The 15,409-nt window shown below is 43.8% G+C and overlaps 1 protein-coding gene and 1 long non-coding RNA gene across 6 annotated transcripts in view; one reads left to right on the top strand and one right to left on the bottom strand.

The window, feature by feature from the left end:
• The window catches only part of LOC120402891, a 204,428-nt gene that overhangs the window by 44,599 nt on the left and 144,420 nt on the right, over positions 1-15,409 (top strand). The window lies entirely within an intron of this gene.
• PRDM11 (PR/SET domain 11) overlaps positions 1-15,409 on the bottom strand; it is a 53,791-nt gene that overhangs the window by 34,078 nt on the left and 4,304 nt on the right. For 4 of the 5 annotated variants that reach the window (XM_039533426.1, XM_039533427.1, XM_039533424.1 and 1 more), the window contains exon 2: positions 440-558. In XM_039533426.1, the coding sequence (XP_039389360.1) occupies positions 440-555 (116 nt within the window). In that variant the 5' untranslated portion in view covers positions 556-558. Of the gene's footprint in view, positions 1-439; positions 559-6,024; positions 6,146-15,409 lie in introns of those variants that run through there. The other variant, XM_039533425.1, reaches the window with a different exon arrangement.

Genomic DNA, 15,409 nt, shown 5'->3' on the forward strand with positions numbered 1-15,409 from the left:
GCGCTCCCGTCGACTCTGGAACTCCACCAGGGAGAGCGGTGGAAGCGGAGTCAACGGGGGAGCCGCAGCTGTTAATCCCATGCTGTGAGGACGGGAGGTAAGTCGAAATAAGATACGTCGACTTCAGCTGCGCTATTCCCGTAGCTGAAGTTGCGTATCTTACATCGAAACCCCCCAGTGTAGACCAGGCCTAAGTTGCTGATACATAGTGCCCCAGGCTGTCCTGCCAGAACAAGGTTCTCCAATGGCATCCAGTGCCCACTGCTTACATTGCCTGGGAGCTTTCAGTGGAGAACCACCATGTCTGGCAGAAATCTGCCATGTCTGCTGCAGGTCACGGAGACTCAGGGGGATCACCATCAATCCAACCCATCTTAAATCTATGGCTGAAATGGAGACAAGATGAAGGAACATATAAGGCAGAGGTACAGTCTCTTACCAGGGTTGCCCATACTCCTGGTCTCGGCACGGAGAGCAGGCCTCAGTCTTTATTGTCACCATCTCCCCTAAGGAAGTGTGGGTCTGGATCAAACAGTCCTTCAGGTTTTCACTCATGTTCTGAAAGAGAATGAAAAAATAGGGACAGAGAGAGAATTATATATCCCGCCACAAGAAAAACCTATCTGGGGCACAAACAAAAATCCCTTTTTGGACCAAGAGGCAATAGTAATTCTATCACAGGTCAGGCCTAGGTGCAAGATACAGAGAGTAACATGGGACACTGGGAATAAAAATGCAAGGCAGGAGGACTATGCTACACAAAATCTGCAGAAAAAAAAAAAGCTAATACGGGGCTACACGCTTTGAGATCATCAGATGGAAAACACTACAGTAGTGCAGAGTATGATTATATAACCAAAGACTCGTTTTTAAATAATGCTTAGAAACAGAAGTCTATAGGGGGGCAATGAGCCATGACTTATCTAGGTGTATGGATGCACCATATCCCAGTGTGCCACAGAGGGTGGATATGGGCTCAATGAGGAGATGGGCTCACTGAAGTCCTCATATGCTTTGGGCACTATGACACAAAGTCACGTGTCCTCAGTGCCAAAGGCATGCAGGAATCCAGTAGAACGGCATTATGCCTAGCAGTCACTTCTCTCTCTGCCCTTTGTGATTAACGGGGATCACTTATCACCACCCGCTTAGAGATGTACTGTTTTAATTAAAATGCTGCTCCCTGTCTCAGCACAAGAATAAGGAAATATTCAATTAAATTAAAAGGTGGCTAATTCAAATGCTTTTTCACACAGCCCATTATCACAGGATCCCACTGAGGAAGATTCACAAAGACATTGGATATACATATTGATGTTAAGAATATTCAGAGTTGTTATAATTAATGCTAACAAAAATTTTGGAAGGGGGATTAAACTTCATGCTTCAGGACTTCAGCCAGTTTGTAACTATTAGGGATCAGGATTACCCCACATATGCCTACTGTGGGGTTCTTACACTTTCTTCTGATACATCTGGTGCTGGCCACTATCAGAGAAAGGAGACTGGATTAGACAGAACTCAGTTCTGATCCAACATGGCAATTCTTTTACATCACAGATTGATATCATCACACTCATGCCACACTCAGGGCATGTCTACACTACACTATCTTAAATAGACCTAAGTTGGGTCGACTTACAGCCACTGCAACAATTACTGTGGTGGCTGACGTCCACACTACCCTCCTTCTGTCAGTGGTGCACATCCTCACCAGGAGCCCTTCTACAGACTGAAGAGAGGCAGTGTAGGGGATTGAGAGCCAGAATTCTCAGCTCTGCGCAGCTCCCCGCCAGGAGCCCAGCTGCCCCCTGGGCTTCTCGCCTCCAGCGGGGAGATCCATCCCTGGAGTCTGGTCAGCAGCCATGCTCCCTGCAGAGAACTGAGAGTCCGGGGTGGGGGGGGGGGGCGAGGCTGGGATCTGGGCTTGGAGCCGGGAGCCTCAGTGCAGCTGGGCTCCCTGCTGGGAGTGGGGAGCCAGGACCCCAGGGGGCAGCGCAAGTCACCAGGCAGTAGGTGGGGAGCCGAGCTCCAGCAGAGCTGTGAAATTGACAAGACAACCACCAGCTGATGTAAGTAATGCAGTGTCTACATTGCCACTGTGTGACCCTACCTACACCAACATGAGCCCTATGCCTCTCCGGGAGGTGGAGTTACGTCGATGTAGTGGGGCACTTACATCAACAGGACAAGGCTGTAGTGTGTACACTGATGTAGTTAGGTCAACATAAGCTGTCTTATGTCAATCTGTATAGCGTAAAGCAGGGCTCAGAATACTGGATATCTGCACACAGAATATTCAATTGTCAATTAGAACCCTTCTTTCAGAAATGCCCACCTAGGAACAGTGGTTTGAGCACAGAATCAGAAACAAGACTCCTGGGTCCTATTCAAGATTAGGTTCTGGATTCTTAGATTGTAACACTCTTGTCCATAACACGACACTGGGATTCTGGTCTAAGAGTGGGGTCTGTGTGTGGTACTGCAATACAAATAAATAATAGTATTCCTAGCTTTAAGACATATTCTTTGTAACTCTGAGGAAGTCACAATCTTTCAGCTTCAATTTCACACCTGTCAATCTAAACTGGAGGAAACATTGATTCGTATTGAGAATTCACCAGTTAATACTCAGTGGATTTTGAAGGTGAAGCCACAGTGTAAGTGCTATAATGCACACATGCATCTTTAGGCACAGACACTTTTGTTTCTTTATAAAACACTGCCAATCCCAAACCAACAAAAGAGAGAACTTCCTTCAAGACCTCTGAGCTAATTCCAAGGAAAGCACGACATTGCAAGTCACTGCCCTCGGTTGGCTTGGGTATTTCTTGGGGCTCAGAGCTCTGACTGCACATCCACACACAGAGAAGGGAAAGAATGCTAATAACCAATTCTAGGTACCTGGGCTGAAGACAGAGGGTACCAGCCTTCTCCAGAGAAAGAGAAAATACTTTGCCTGAAGAGCTTACTTTAGAAATTCATCAGAGCAAAAAGAAAAAGCAGAACTAATGGGGAGGAAGCAGAGGGCTGTGAGGAGCTCTTTCCCACAAAGCCTCCCTGAGGGGAGGCATGTGCTGTTGTTGGCACTGGGGCAGACATTCAACTTGACCTTTCCTCAGGGCTTCCTCTTGCATGCAATCACTGGAAAGTTAACACTCACACCCACAACTCCAAAGCCCCTCAGCAGGAAAAACTTCAGACTGCCTGCTCTCATGGACGGAGCAGACATGTAGCTGCGTGAACAGCCATTGTCTTGTCTTTTTTTTTCATGTTTCAAGGAGGGATTTGAAGTTCCTTCTCAGATCCAGGATAACTATATGAAGACCTGGCATGTAAACAGAGGAAGCCAGCTTTCTATTAAGTGCTGTATACTAGCCCTCAGTAACATGCTGCAGTCACTTGGGTGCACTCAGCAGCACCTTCTTCATGCTGCTTTCCAATGGCTTGTGATCAGACTGCACATCCGCCTTGTGCCCAATGGTGAAATTGTTCCATTCCAAAGAGCACCGCCAGTAGCTCTATCTGAGCATATTCCCTTTCTGCGTCTGGCAGGGCTCTACTAGCAAATGTTGTGGGCTGCTGGCTTTGCATCCATGCTGCTCTTAGGCCTCCTTCTGACGCATCTCTCTATAGCTCTTGCTGCTCTGCGGGGTTGTGGTACTTTAGAACTAATGCTTTGCTTAGGATTTTTTTGCCCTTTCAAACGTCTGTTCTTGGGTCTCTGACCATTCCCATGGTGTATCATTGTGTGTTAGCTGTCTCAAGGGTTTACAGGCTTCCAATGGGTGCGTTCAGACTCTGGAAAGATAACTGGCTATTCATATAAGCCACTGGACTCCCTTCATATCCTTTAGTTTAGGCATTTCCTTAGTGGCTCTCAGTTTTTCAGGGGCTGGCTGGAGACAGTTGAGAAGACTGGGAGACTTGTCCAAAATGATAGTGATTTAAGTGGGGAAGGCAGGAACAGAACTTAGGAGTCCTGAGACTTGCTCCATCCACTGCACCAACATGCCACCTCCTTGGTGTTAGTCCTGGCATCATAGTCAATCACATTCTGCAAACTTTAGATTCCTCTTGTAGTTAAAACTGGATACAAGGTTCATCTTCACTGTCAGTCCTAAACTGTTATATATTGTGCTGTGTTCCTGAGCACCTGCCACATCTACCACAGGGCTAGATTTATTTTAGTGCGGGATGACATCATTTCTGAATGAATTTTTAAGCATCTCTCTCATTACACACAGGATGGTTCTAGGTAAAGTTGCGTGTGCTGTTGACTTTATGGGATTTGGTACAAAATCCTACATCCTTGTTGACCCATAGCATTTCCCTCCCATTCCTGGCTGAACATAGGCTCCTGCAAGCAAGATTTTTTTTTATGCATCTCACTTTTAGTGCATTATAGTGCAGCTTTTCTATAGTAAGAGTTGAGTCAGAACATGACTACACTGCTGTATTCACTTAGAATTTAAATTTTAGATGGACTATATAGGCACAGTTGAAGTGTTAACACGACCCAGAAAATATCCAACATTAAACAGTTTTAAGCAAGGTTTGGTATACAGAGTCCTCAGACTATTTCATACCATGGTGGCAAACACATTAGGAAATTCATGCCAAAGGACAGAAATGTATTAACTGAAACATACAAAAGGAAAAGAATTAAAATAAGGCAAAAAGCAATGCAATTGAAATTGAGTGATTAAGCAAAACAAACAATTAAAACCTATTAAAATCAGGGTTTGGAGGGTTTTTTTGGGAGAATGAATATTGCTTTAAAATCTCTTTTTCTGTCAAACAGTTGCCCTTGGTGTGGAAGATGAGTTTACTGTGTTGTTTGAGTTGAGAATAATAGTCTCTTTCCTGCTTTTGACAAAACAGACACAGAAGGGAGAGAAGAGGTAGGATAGTAAAGACGGGAGAAATACCACTTTTGTTGATGTTTTCAAGATACAGGGCAGCTTGGCAATCATGGATGGATGCTTTGGGCTGGCAAGTTGGCCAATGACAGCTGTTGCTCTGCACCCTGGCTTACCTCCTGCCTCAGGTATCAGAGGGGTAGCCGTGTTAGTCTGGATCTGTAAAAGCAACAAAGAATCCTGTGGCACCTTATAGACTAACAGACGTTTTGCAGCATGAGCTTTCGTGGGTGAATACCCACTTCTTCGGATGCAAGTGGTGGAAATTGGGAGGGGGCAGGTATATATATTATAAGCAAGAAGCAAGCTAGAGATAAGAGAATAGTTATTTCAAGGAGGAGGGATGAGGCCTAGCAGTTGAGTGCAGTTGGTGAGGGAAAACAAAGGAGTTCTGTTGGTGTCAAGCCATTCACAGTGTTTCTTTTGATTAATGAGCTGAGCTGATTTGAGTGAATCACGAACTGCTCACTGCCTCAGGAACATCATTTGGTTGATTTGGTCAGGTCCCTCTTCTTTCCTGGTCCTTTTTAGACCAAGCAGAGTTGGATGGGCTGTCTTATTTCACTATGCTGGTGCTATGTAGTGCAGTTGAAAAGCCGAGAGAGAGAGAGAGAAAAGAGGAAGATAGTGGAGGATGGAAAGGGACACACGAGGGAGGGGAAGACGGAGCAGGATCTCACGTGTATTAGGCTGGGGTCATCGCTGGTACAACGATGATTGTCAAGCATTCCTACTAGTGTATTGATGTTTGAGGTTACAGCAAAAATCCTTCCTCCACAGCTGTGGTGATGGTAAAAGTTCCTTCCCTCCCCCTCAACCAGGCTTTTTTTTAAGAACCCCAAAAAGGGATAATGGGTGGAATGGTCCTCTTATTACTCTGTCTACCACTTAGGCCTAGTTTTCAAAGCACCAATTTTGGTTTATTAATTTTCAATCCCTTACTTCTTTTGTTTACCAGTCATCATTTTAATACCGTCCTAGTTGGATAATATTAGAAAATCTTTGTTTAAATTAGTTTAGTTTTTTGTTTCCTCTTTGGATGTAATTTTTTTAACAACTTTATAGAACAGGTTATTGTGACAGTTCATGGACCTTTACTTACTTTCCACTGGTTAGACTCACAGTTAAGATAGGCCTTCAATAGACCTGAGCTACTGAAACAGAACACAGGGATGCAGACAAGATAGAGCTCCAGCTGAACAGTCCTTTAAGGTGGTACCATATTCTGTAGATGGAAAAGAGCTGCTCATTGCAGATGATAGGACAGAGATTTAAAAATTTTTGCCCTTCCACTATTAAATTTAAACCCCAAACTCACAAACTGCAAACCGTAGCACTTTGTGTATTCCATCCTGCCCCATATACACTGATCTCGTCTCATTACTTTATTAAGCTATGAGTCACTGTATCTCAAAGGCACCCTCCCCACTTTTTATCTGCCTCAATGGCAAGCAAGAGGTGGCGAGGAGCAAGCAGGGGGCAGGACTCAGGTGAAGAGGCGGAGTGAGGGTGGAGCCTTATGGGGAAGAGGTGGGGTGGGACCATAGTTTGGGTGCCAACAGCCCCCCGACTTCTGGGGAGCTTCTGGTGCTCCTGCGGCTGAGCATGCCCTGTCCTGAGCACAGCTGCACACAGCTTTGTTTATCTGTAGAACCCACACTACTATATAGTGTCACTTTTAGTTTTACAAATTCCTGAAAAACAACACATGCCTCCCTTACTCCTGCTACCACACACATTACAGCCCCTGTAGATGGCAATATACACACAATTAGTCAAAGGGAAGTTATGTTTGGGGTCTGTAAGGGCCAGATTTTCAAAAGAGCTGGCATCCAACAGGCTCAGCTTGTTTGAAAATCTGTTCCTACTAGTCTTTATACTGCTCCACATACCTCCTGCAACACTTGCCAATTTTAATCTTGGTGAGTCCAGGCAGTTCTCACTCATAAAATTTAATGTCTTCAAAATAGGTTTTACATTTTGGTCCTAAGCTCATTGTCAAGGCTCAAAGTTCCTTAGCATCAATAGCATTCTCACCTGTGGGGTTTGTGTTTGTTTGTTTTGGGAAGGTGGGGCAGGGGAGATTGAGGCCAGAATCAGGGAATGCCTGGTACCGGTACCCTGGGCTAGAGTAATGGATTTCTCTTGTCTAGATTCTTACACTAGATGTTGGGGGGGAAGAGAGGGCAAGGAGTGCCTTTAGCATTTTATAACATACACGTCAAGTCGAAAAGGTTCCATCAGCCAACCTAGCTGTGAACCTGGGACTCTGCAACATAACACCCAACAAGTTACAGGCCAGGATCAAACTGCTTCCCTGCCCCTCAAATGAAATCTCCAATGCATTTCAAAGGCATTTTCATGCAGGTTCTAAACATTCACCCAGTGTGCACTTTTTCTGGCTAGCCAGTGAAATGTCCTAGATAAGCAACACCAGTTCTTGATGTATTTCAACATCTACCCCAAAAGAAAGAGTGTGGGCAGGAAGCAGACCCCAGAGACGGGATTCTAAATAGCAGATGTGGCTATCCCAGATGGTAAACTGCCATTTTAATTTCTTACCCACAGAGATGGGAAGTGATTCATGAAAATCAACAGGAAAGAATTAGCTAGAAAGCACAGAGATAATTCATATGGCCCAACTGTCATGGACAGAACTGCCTGCAGTACCAGCACTGCCTGGCATCTCAACCTCCAGTGCCCATCAGAAGGACACCCAGCCAATTATCAAGGTTTCATATGTATTAGTCCCTCTGAAGAGTATATCAGTATTACAAAGAGGTAGCCTTTCACTCTTTCCGTTTCTAGAAGTTCAAGCCATTCATTACTTTACCAATAATATTTTCTTTTCCCTTATTTAGTTAAATGTTGAGGCTGATGAAAGGGATGGACAGAGCACAGGTGAGAGACAAGTGACGCACTGGCAGATTCTGTGAAAACTTCCCACATGGAGCTTGATCAATCACCTCTATCCATCTTGCTGCTCTGACAATGTACTTCAATGCAGCCTCCCCAGATGTACCACTGCTGGGATCCCACACAATTCTGACAATGCACATAGCCCTGAGTTATGCCCTATTTTTTCAGTCTTTGGCTTCTCCTAAGTAGATTGATGATCTTATTGGACTGTCTAGTGGTTTGCCACTTGGACAAATGCCCGCTAGGGACTAAGTAGAGACTAAGTACAAAACTAACTTCCATTCATGATCTAACCCTCATGTGAAATCAGGTCTCTAGGTGTAGGCTATATTATTTACCTATTGCAACCTCAAGCCCTTCATCTTAAAAAGATGGGGGAGTAGGAAGAGATCTCAGGTCACTTACACAACCATCTACAGTTGTAGAGTTAGTCATACCAATAGACATACAGATATAGAGAAGGGCAGTTCTCAAACACCCAAATCAAAAGTGTACTGTAGGAAAAACTTCTCAGATTTAAAATGTTTTGCAGCGGGGACCATTTCTACTTCTGTTTATACAGCACCTAATGCAGCAGGGTCCCAATCCAATTCAGGCTTCTGGGCACTACTGTAATATAATATATTGAATAACACTCCCGGCTCCAGAGAGATTGACTGGGTAGGACCCAACAGAGCTTTTTCATCTCTGACTTCTAGGATGATGATACTTGATGGGCTCTTTACAGTTATTATAAAGAAAAACCACTATCAATATTACAGGATGTTACATATCATGTACCTGCCTCCTTTCCAGAGATTTAGGGCTTGTCTACACTTAAAACGCTACAGCACCACAGCTGTGCAGCTTCAGTGTAGACACTACCTATGCTGATGGGAGGGATTCTCCTGTCAGTGTAGGTAATCCATCTCCCTGAGAGGTGGTAGCTAGATTGACAGAAGAATTCTTCTGTCAAACTAGTGCAATGTTTCTCAAAGTTTTTTTTACTGCTGACCCCCTTGACATAGCAAGCCTCTGAGTGCGACCCACCCCCCTTATAAATTAAAAACAACTTTTAAACATATTTAACACCATTATAAATGCTGGAGGCAAAGCGGGGTTGGGGTGGAGTTTGACAGCTCACGATCCCCCATGTAATAACCTCACAACCCCATGAAGGGTCCTGACCCCCAGTTTGAGGACCCCTGAACTAGTGCCTTCACACCCATGACCTACATAGTTAAACTGACCTAATTTTCTAGTGTTGACCAGGCTCTAGCTTCATTCTTCAAATGAATGGGGGAGGTTTAGCTTTAGAAAGGAAGAGGGCAAAAGTAACCAAAACTCCTGACATAACTGACATGAATTTTGAAAATTCTAAGAAACTCACTCAGCTCTTTAAAAGCATAACAATAGCACCAGTTATAACAAGAGCAAATAAACTGTTCTATAAAATGGAAACCAAAGCAAGAGTCATATTTGTTCTTCCTCATTTGTTCCTTCTTACAGGCCATTAGGAAGATAAGATCTCACAGTACAACAGACATTATTCAGAGCTAGTAAATCTGCCTGTAGGTTAGGAGTTCATGTTACACAGCTTGCATCCCTGCTGCCTGAGTGTGGTCATTTTGACCGCCTTTTCCTCAGCGTAGGCTGCAGGCCAGATACTCCTGGGATCAAATCTGCCAAGAAATCAGATATCCGTGTGCTGAATTCATCAACGCTATAATTCTATCTGCACATTCCCTTCTATACAGAGATGGGGAAGTTTGGGTACTGCATTCCCTAACCCACTTACTCTAATTGCACAGAGCCTCTCACAGAGACAGGGCACTTCTGAAGTTATATTCCCTCATATCTCTGTTCTGAGGGTGCATTCTATCCCCTTAGCAAGCAGTTTATGCAAGAATAGCTGCAGCTAAATTTAAAGAACACACACTAATGCAAACAAACAACAACAAAGACTGGAAAGGCTTAATCCAATTCATAGCAAAGTTAACGAAAAACCGTACAATACTTCAGAAGAACAAACTATCCCATTGACCACAGAAACCCGCATGCTAGGCCAGAATATCCAGAAAAGCCTTTCAAACACATGACCACAGAATAATCCTACTCAACAAATATCAGCAAAGTCCACGGAATCATGAAGGAAATAGCATTGATTTCCTTGGCGCTAACTCTCAATGCCACGAAGAAAGCAATCCAGCAAGTAGTTACAGCCTCTGGATGTACAAGATAAAGAAAGCACAGCCCCTGCAATTGCTCCATATTGAGCAGACCCTAAAGCACTGGAATCCTATCAGTTTCTTTTCCAACACATTTCCAGTGTACAGAACAGATTTCTCAAGGAACAAAGCAACCCACCATGCACGTAGGGATATTTAACCATATATGAATGATGGCTCTGGAGGGCTAAAGAATGCACAAGGCTTGAAGAATTCATAAAGTTCCCAATGGCCCAAGGACTTTGCCTACTAGCCAGGATTATGAAAGCTACTTTTGCACTGCCACACCTCCTTCCCTCCAAAACCTGTAAGAAGCAGAAGCCTGGGTACCATCAAAATTCAGGCAGACATCAATGCACTGGGTTACATGCTATTCATGTATGGAAGTTTTCTTTATAACCGTAAGTGATAGAAACTCAGAAGTAAAAAAACGGAAAGCTTAGATTCTGCCAAAGTTGATGGTACCTATTCAGAGATGCTTCCTACTTGCCTAGGAAAGTGGATTTTTCAAGCCCTCATGAGACAAGTACATGTGCAGTCTCTAATATATATTTATATAAATGAGAATGTATTATGATGACTGAGTAGAATCAATCACCAATATTGATTTCTGTTGAGGTCAGTTTTCCAAGTTTATTGACGGAGTTCAGTAATTGCTTCTTGAGGTGGGTTAAAAGGCCAGTCACTAACTGCAGCCATATCTAACATCTGTTCTGGTACCTTCCAAGCAAAATGTCTCCTCTTTCAAAGAAAATAGCAGACTACAATAAGGAGACAGGCTGCACAGACTTGGTGTAAAAGGGAAGCCAGCAATCAAAGGAGCATTTTGGGAACCCAGAGTGAAAGGTACAAATGATTTTAGAATTTTCATCCTTAAAACAATTGCAACTGAAAACATATTTTCTCCCTTGCATTTACCTCTCTTATTAGTTTCTTCTTATTAGTTATTTATTCCTGCCTTATTAGTTATTATTTGACTCTGCAACTATATTTATTTAACTTAATACAGCAGTTTAGGATACGGTTTCTATGAAAGGTGATCAAAATAAAGTTTTATTGTACTGAAAGAGAATGTGCTATACAGTGTTTCAGCTGTTGCCTTAAATTGGCAGCATGGAAACATTTGATGTCCCCTAGCAATAATAGCTCCAATTACTGACCTTGAGTGGGTGAACTTAGAAATAGGACTCATCAGGAACTCGTAAAAGTTTCAGGTCTGTAACACTCCTGTTTATTGTTCACAAGTGTGGGATTCCCAAACATATATCTGTGTCCTGGCTCATGAATTCAGATAGGAGTGAAAATAAATAGGTTCACTTTGCTTTATGCTAGTGTAATACAAACAGAAATGTGTGTGGCTTTCAGTGGAAGTTAAGAAAAAATGCCTAAATATGAGATAGTGTTTCATACTATCAGCTCATGCATTGTCACCAGTTTATATTCATGCATCACCCCAGTTACACACATGCTAATGTGGACACGAGGACGAACGGATATAAACTGTCAGTCAGGAAATTCAGGCTTGAAATTAGACGAAGGTTTCTAACCATCAGGGGAGTGGGAGTGGAACACAGTCAGTCTAAAGAAACAGGAAGGGAAGGGACCTCCACGAGATTAAAGAATTATAAGTTATAGAGGATGATGGATGGATATGATAGATAGGATAAATCAATCAATATCAATTATGTATGATGTAACCTGTGACCCTAAGTATGGCTGAGGAGGGAGGAGAGAGGCTTGCCTGCTCGCTGACCAGCTGCATATTTGGGAAGGGGTCGGAAGGAATTTTTTTGGAAGGAAGATTGGCTTCGCTGGAGGTTTTTTTATGCCTTCCGGGGGCAGGGTTCACAGGCGGGAGAGGGGGGTGGTCGGTATGTGGGGTGCATCTCTCTGGGCAGGTCAGACTAGATGATCATAATGGTCCCTTCTGATCTTGAATTCTATGATTCTATATGAGCCTTCATTGACTTTGGCAATTAATTTGAGAGCTAAGCCAACCACAGGGGCTTGCCCAAAATCAGGCTCCACAAAACTACAGGCACTCAGCTTTGCCAGAGCAGATTATTTCTGACCCACAGTACCCCCTGCTATACCAGTCTTGGGTTCTCTTCACACACCTCTGACGATGCCCCTAAGTAATGACAGGCAGCATGCCTTTCTATTTTAGTTCTGCTCTCCAATCCATTTGGGACATCAGCACTTCATATGTGACATACCTGGCACATTAGTTAGCACCCAAGTGGTCACAATATTGCGGCTACAAGGGCTAATCCAACTGTCAAGACCACTCTGAAGCTTTATTAACGGAGAATATGGTTCTCCACTTGCTCAGCTGGGCATCTTGCCAAGGGGACTGCCATGTGCTCTATGAACTATACCAACTTTCTGTTAAATGTGAGGTGTAATTCAAACTGCTGGTTTAACTGATAAAGCCTGTTATGATTTGGGTCCTGTGTATCATAGGGTATTTCTACACAGGAACTAGACACCTGCGGCTGGCCTGTGCCAGCCGACTCGGGCGAGCAGGGCTTGGGCTGTGGGGCTGTTTCACTGCTGTGTAAACATCTGGGCTTGGGCTGCTGTGTGGGCTCTACGACCCTGTGAGGTGGAACGGTACCAGAACTCGGGCTCCAGCAGGAGCCTAGAAGTCTACAGCCCTGCAGCCATGAGCCTGAGTCCACAGGCTCAGCCAGCTGTGAGATTTTCTTTGCTGTGTAGACTAGGGATGTAAAATATTAAACGGTTAAACAGTTAACCAATAAGTATTAGCTTACCGTTAATATACTGCAGTTAATGTTTAAAACAGATTGGCAGCAGCCTGGACCTCACCGTGTGGGGCCAAGCAACGGCCCCTGACCCTGTCCCATCATGTTAACGATTAAATGGTTAACTGATATAATTTTAATAGTTTAAATGGGTACTTTTAAAAACCACATTTACATCCCTAGTATAGACATACCCTAAGAAACCTGCCTCTCTCTCCATGTTATACAATGGCATGTTATGTCTCCAGCTGAGGTACTGGAGAAGAGAGGGGACAGGGACACGATATACTTGGTAGAGAACTTTGATTCTGGAATTTGCTTCCCATCTTGGTCCAACATAACTTCAAACCATTGGCCTCCAAGACAATCCATTGCCAGGTCTCTATTGTCTTTCACCAAGGCTTTTAATGAGACAGGGAAGATCTTAGCTCTGTAGGTTAACATGGCACCAACTTTAATTTCTTTACTGATATGTTTTTATTAAGAGTTCAAAAGCCTACAACATTTCTGTCAGGCACACTGTATAAACTGACATTACAAATAAATACCATCATATGGGGCATGCTGTGGTTTGCCTAATAGCAGCTGTAAAATGGCTGGGCTATGTTGCTGATGCAGGCAGACAACTGAAGTAAAATTGTCATCTAAGAAACAGCAGCATAGTGAGAGAGGGGTAGAGAAGCTAGTCCTTCTGTGTATGCCCACACAACAGCTAAGAAGTATGGTTCCCAGCTCACACAGACCCATACACTCTAATTCAGCTCAAGCTAGTGTGCTAAAAATAGTGGTGTGCCCGCAGCAGCAGCAAGAGTGGAAGCTCAGGCTACCTCCCCGAGCAGGCACCCTAGGGATCAGGTGGGATTGTGCTCAGGCAGCTAACCTGAGTCACTGCCTGTACTGCCACACTACACAACTATTTTTAGCATGCTAGTTCAAGCAGAGCTAGTGTATGTCTACACCAGCTGTGGAGCATACCTCCCAGCTGCTGTGTAGGCATGCCTTTTGTGTGAAGTGTGCTTAAATTATTAGATGTATGCACCTAGATACCCTGGCGATGGGCACATTATAAAAATTATAGCTATTTGTGACCTATGGGTCACACTGAGATGGTAGCCTGTAGTATATTTCATTGACATTTCTTTGGAGACCATCAGTTTCCAAAGATTTTAGCTTTCATTTAAAAAAAAAAATATATATATATATATGTTTTCACCTTCTGAATGCAAAGAAAATGTTTTGAATGTGAAACGCTTGGAATGTTGTCTTCTGGAGGCTGAAGACACAAAGCTTTTAAGCAATAGTTCTGAGAAATGTGAAGTGTGAGACTGGCAGAGACCTAGAAGGTTTTTTGCCTTCCTCTGCAGCATAGGGCGCAGGTCACTTGCTGGTTTAAACTAGTGTAAGTGCTGGATTCTCTGTAACTTGACCTCTTTAAATCATGATTTCAGGACTTCAGTAACTCAGCCAGAGGTTATGGGCCGATTACAGGACTGGGTGGGCAAGGTTCTGTGGCTTGCATGTGCAGGAGGTCAGACAAGATAATCATGATGGGGCCCTTTTGGCTTTAATGTCTATGAGTCTCATTCATCTCAATGAGGTGTTGACTCTGAAGCCTAAGGGTATCAGTTTAAGCATCAGTATTCTGAACAGCCTCACTCTTTCAGCCAAAATAACTTGAGATTTTGGGAATTCAAATACCTTCTCTTTCCCCCCCACACTGCCCCTTGCTGTAGCCTGAATCACTTAATGAGCAGTCTACAGTGTGAAAACTGTTCACAGACCAGTTTCCATTAGTTTACATTATATACAGAGTATTTCCAAATGGTAACTATTTGCCCATGCAGCACCTCAGAATTACCACCTTTTCCTTTCCCACTCTCTCACCTACCCAATCTTTCCTATTATTAATAAAGTGTTTGACATGAAATAGGCACTTTGTAGAACAAAACCATATGCTCCCTGCCTTGGAAAGCTTTTCTCATTTTCTCCCTGTTATTCTTTCACCCACCTCTCTGTTCTCACCCCTTCCCTCCAGAGGCCACATGTAGAGCTTTTCTGTGTTCTTTATTTGGCCTTTTCAGTCTGCAGTGTGATTGCTCTCTTGGGGATCCCCTCTATTCTGAAGATTCTCCCAGCATGTTCTCCTCTCTGACTTTTTTTTCTAGGCAGTGGAATCAAGTGACCAGCCCCCAACCTTCCCTCCATGAGTTCAACCAACAGGGAATCCTTAAATCACAACATTGCACTGGGCCAATGTTGTGCTAAAATGGGACCTTCGGTATAGAAGGAACCTTTCCACTTAGGGGGGAAAAAAGCCTTCAGCAGCAGAGAGAAAATGGGGAAGAGAGCCAAAGCCTGTAAAATGAGCACCCACTTGCCCCATTACTAGGGAAAAGGCCAGTGCTAAGGGAGATGCCACAACCTCCTACAACTGTGCAGGAGTTGTTGGTCCATGAAACCTTATGCTTCTCATTCCAAAAGCCAGGGCTGCAGAGGTGACCTTCTCATTTTTCAAGCAAAAACTAGTTAGTGCCCTTGTTGGTGGAATGTGTTGCAAATGTAAATTTAATGAGAAGGAGGGTAGACTGGGATTAGG

The sequence above is a fragment of the Mauremys reevesii genome, linkage group 4, assembly GCF_016161935.1.
Source record: "Mauremys reevesii isolate NIE-2019 linkage group 4, ASM1616193v1, whole genome shotgun sequence".
Lineage (NCBI taxonomy): Eukaryota > Metazoa > Chordata > Testudines > Geoemydidae > Mauremys > Mauremys reevesii.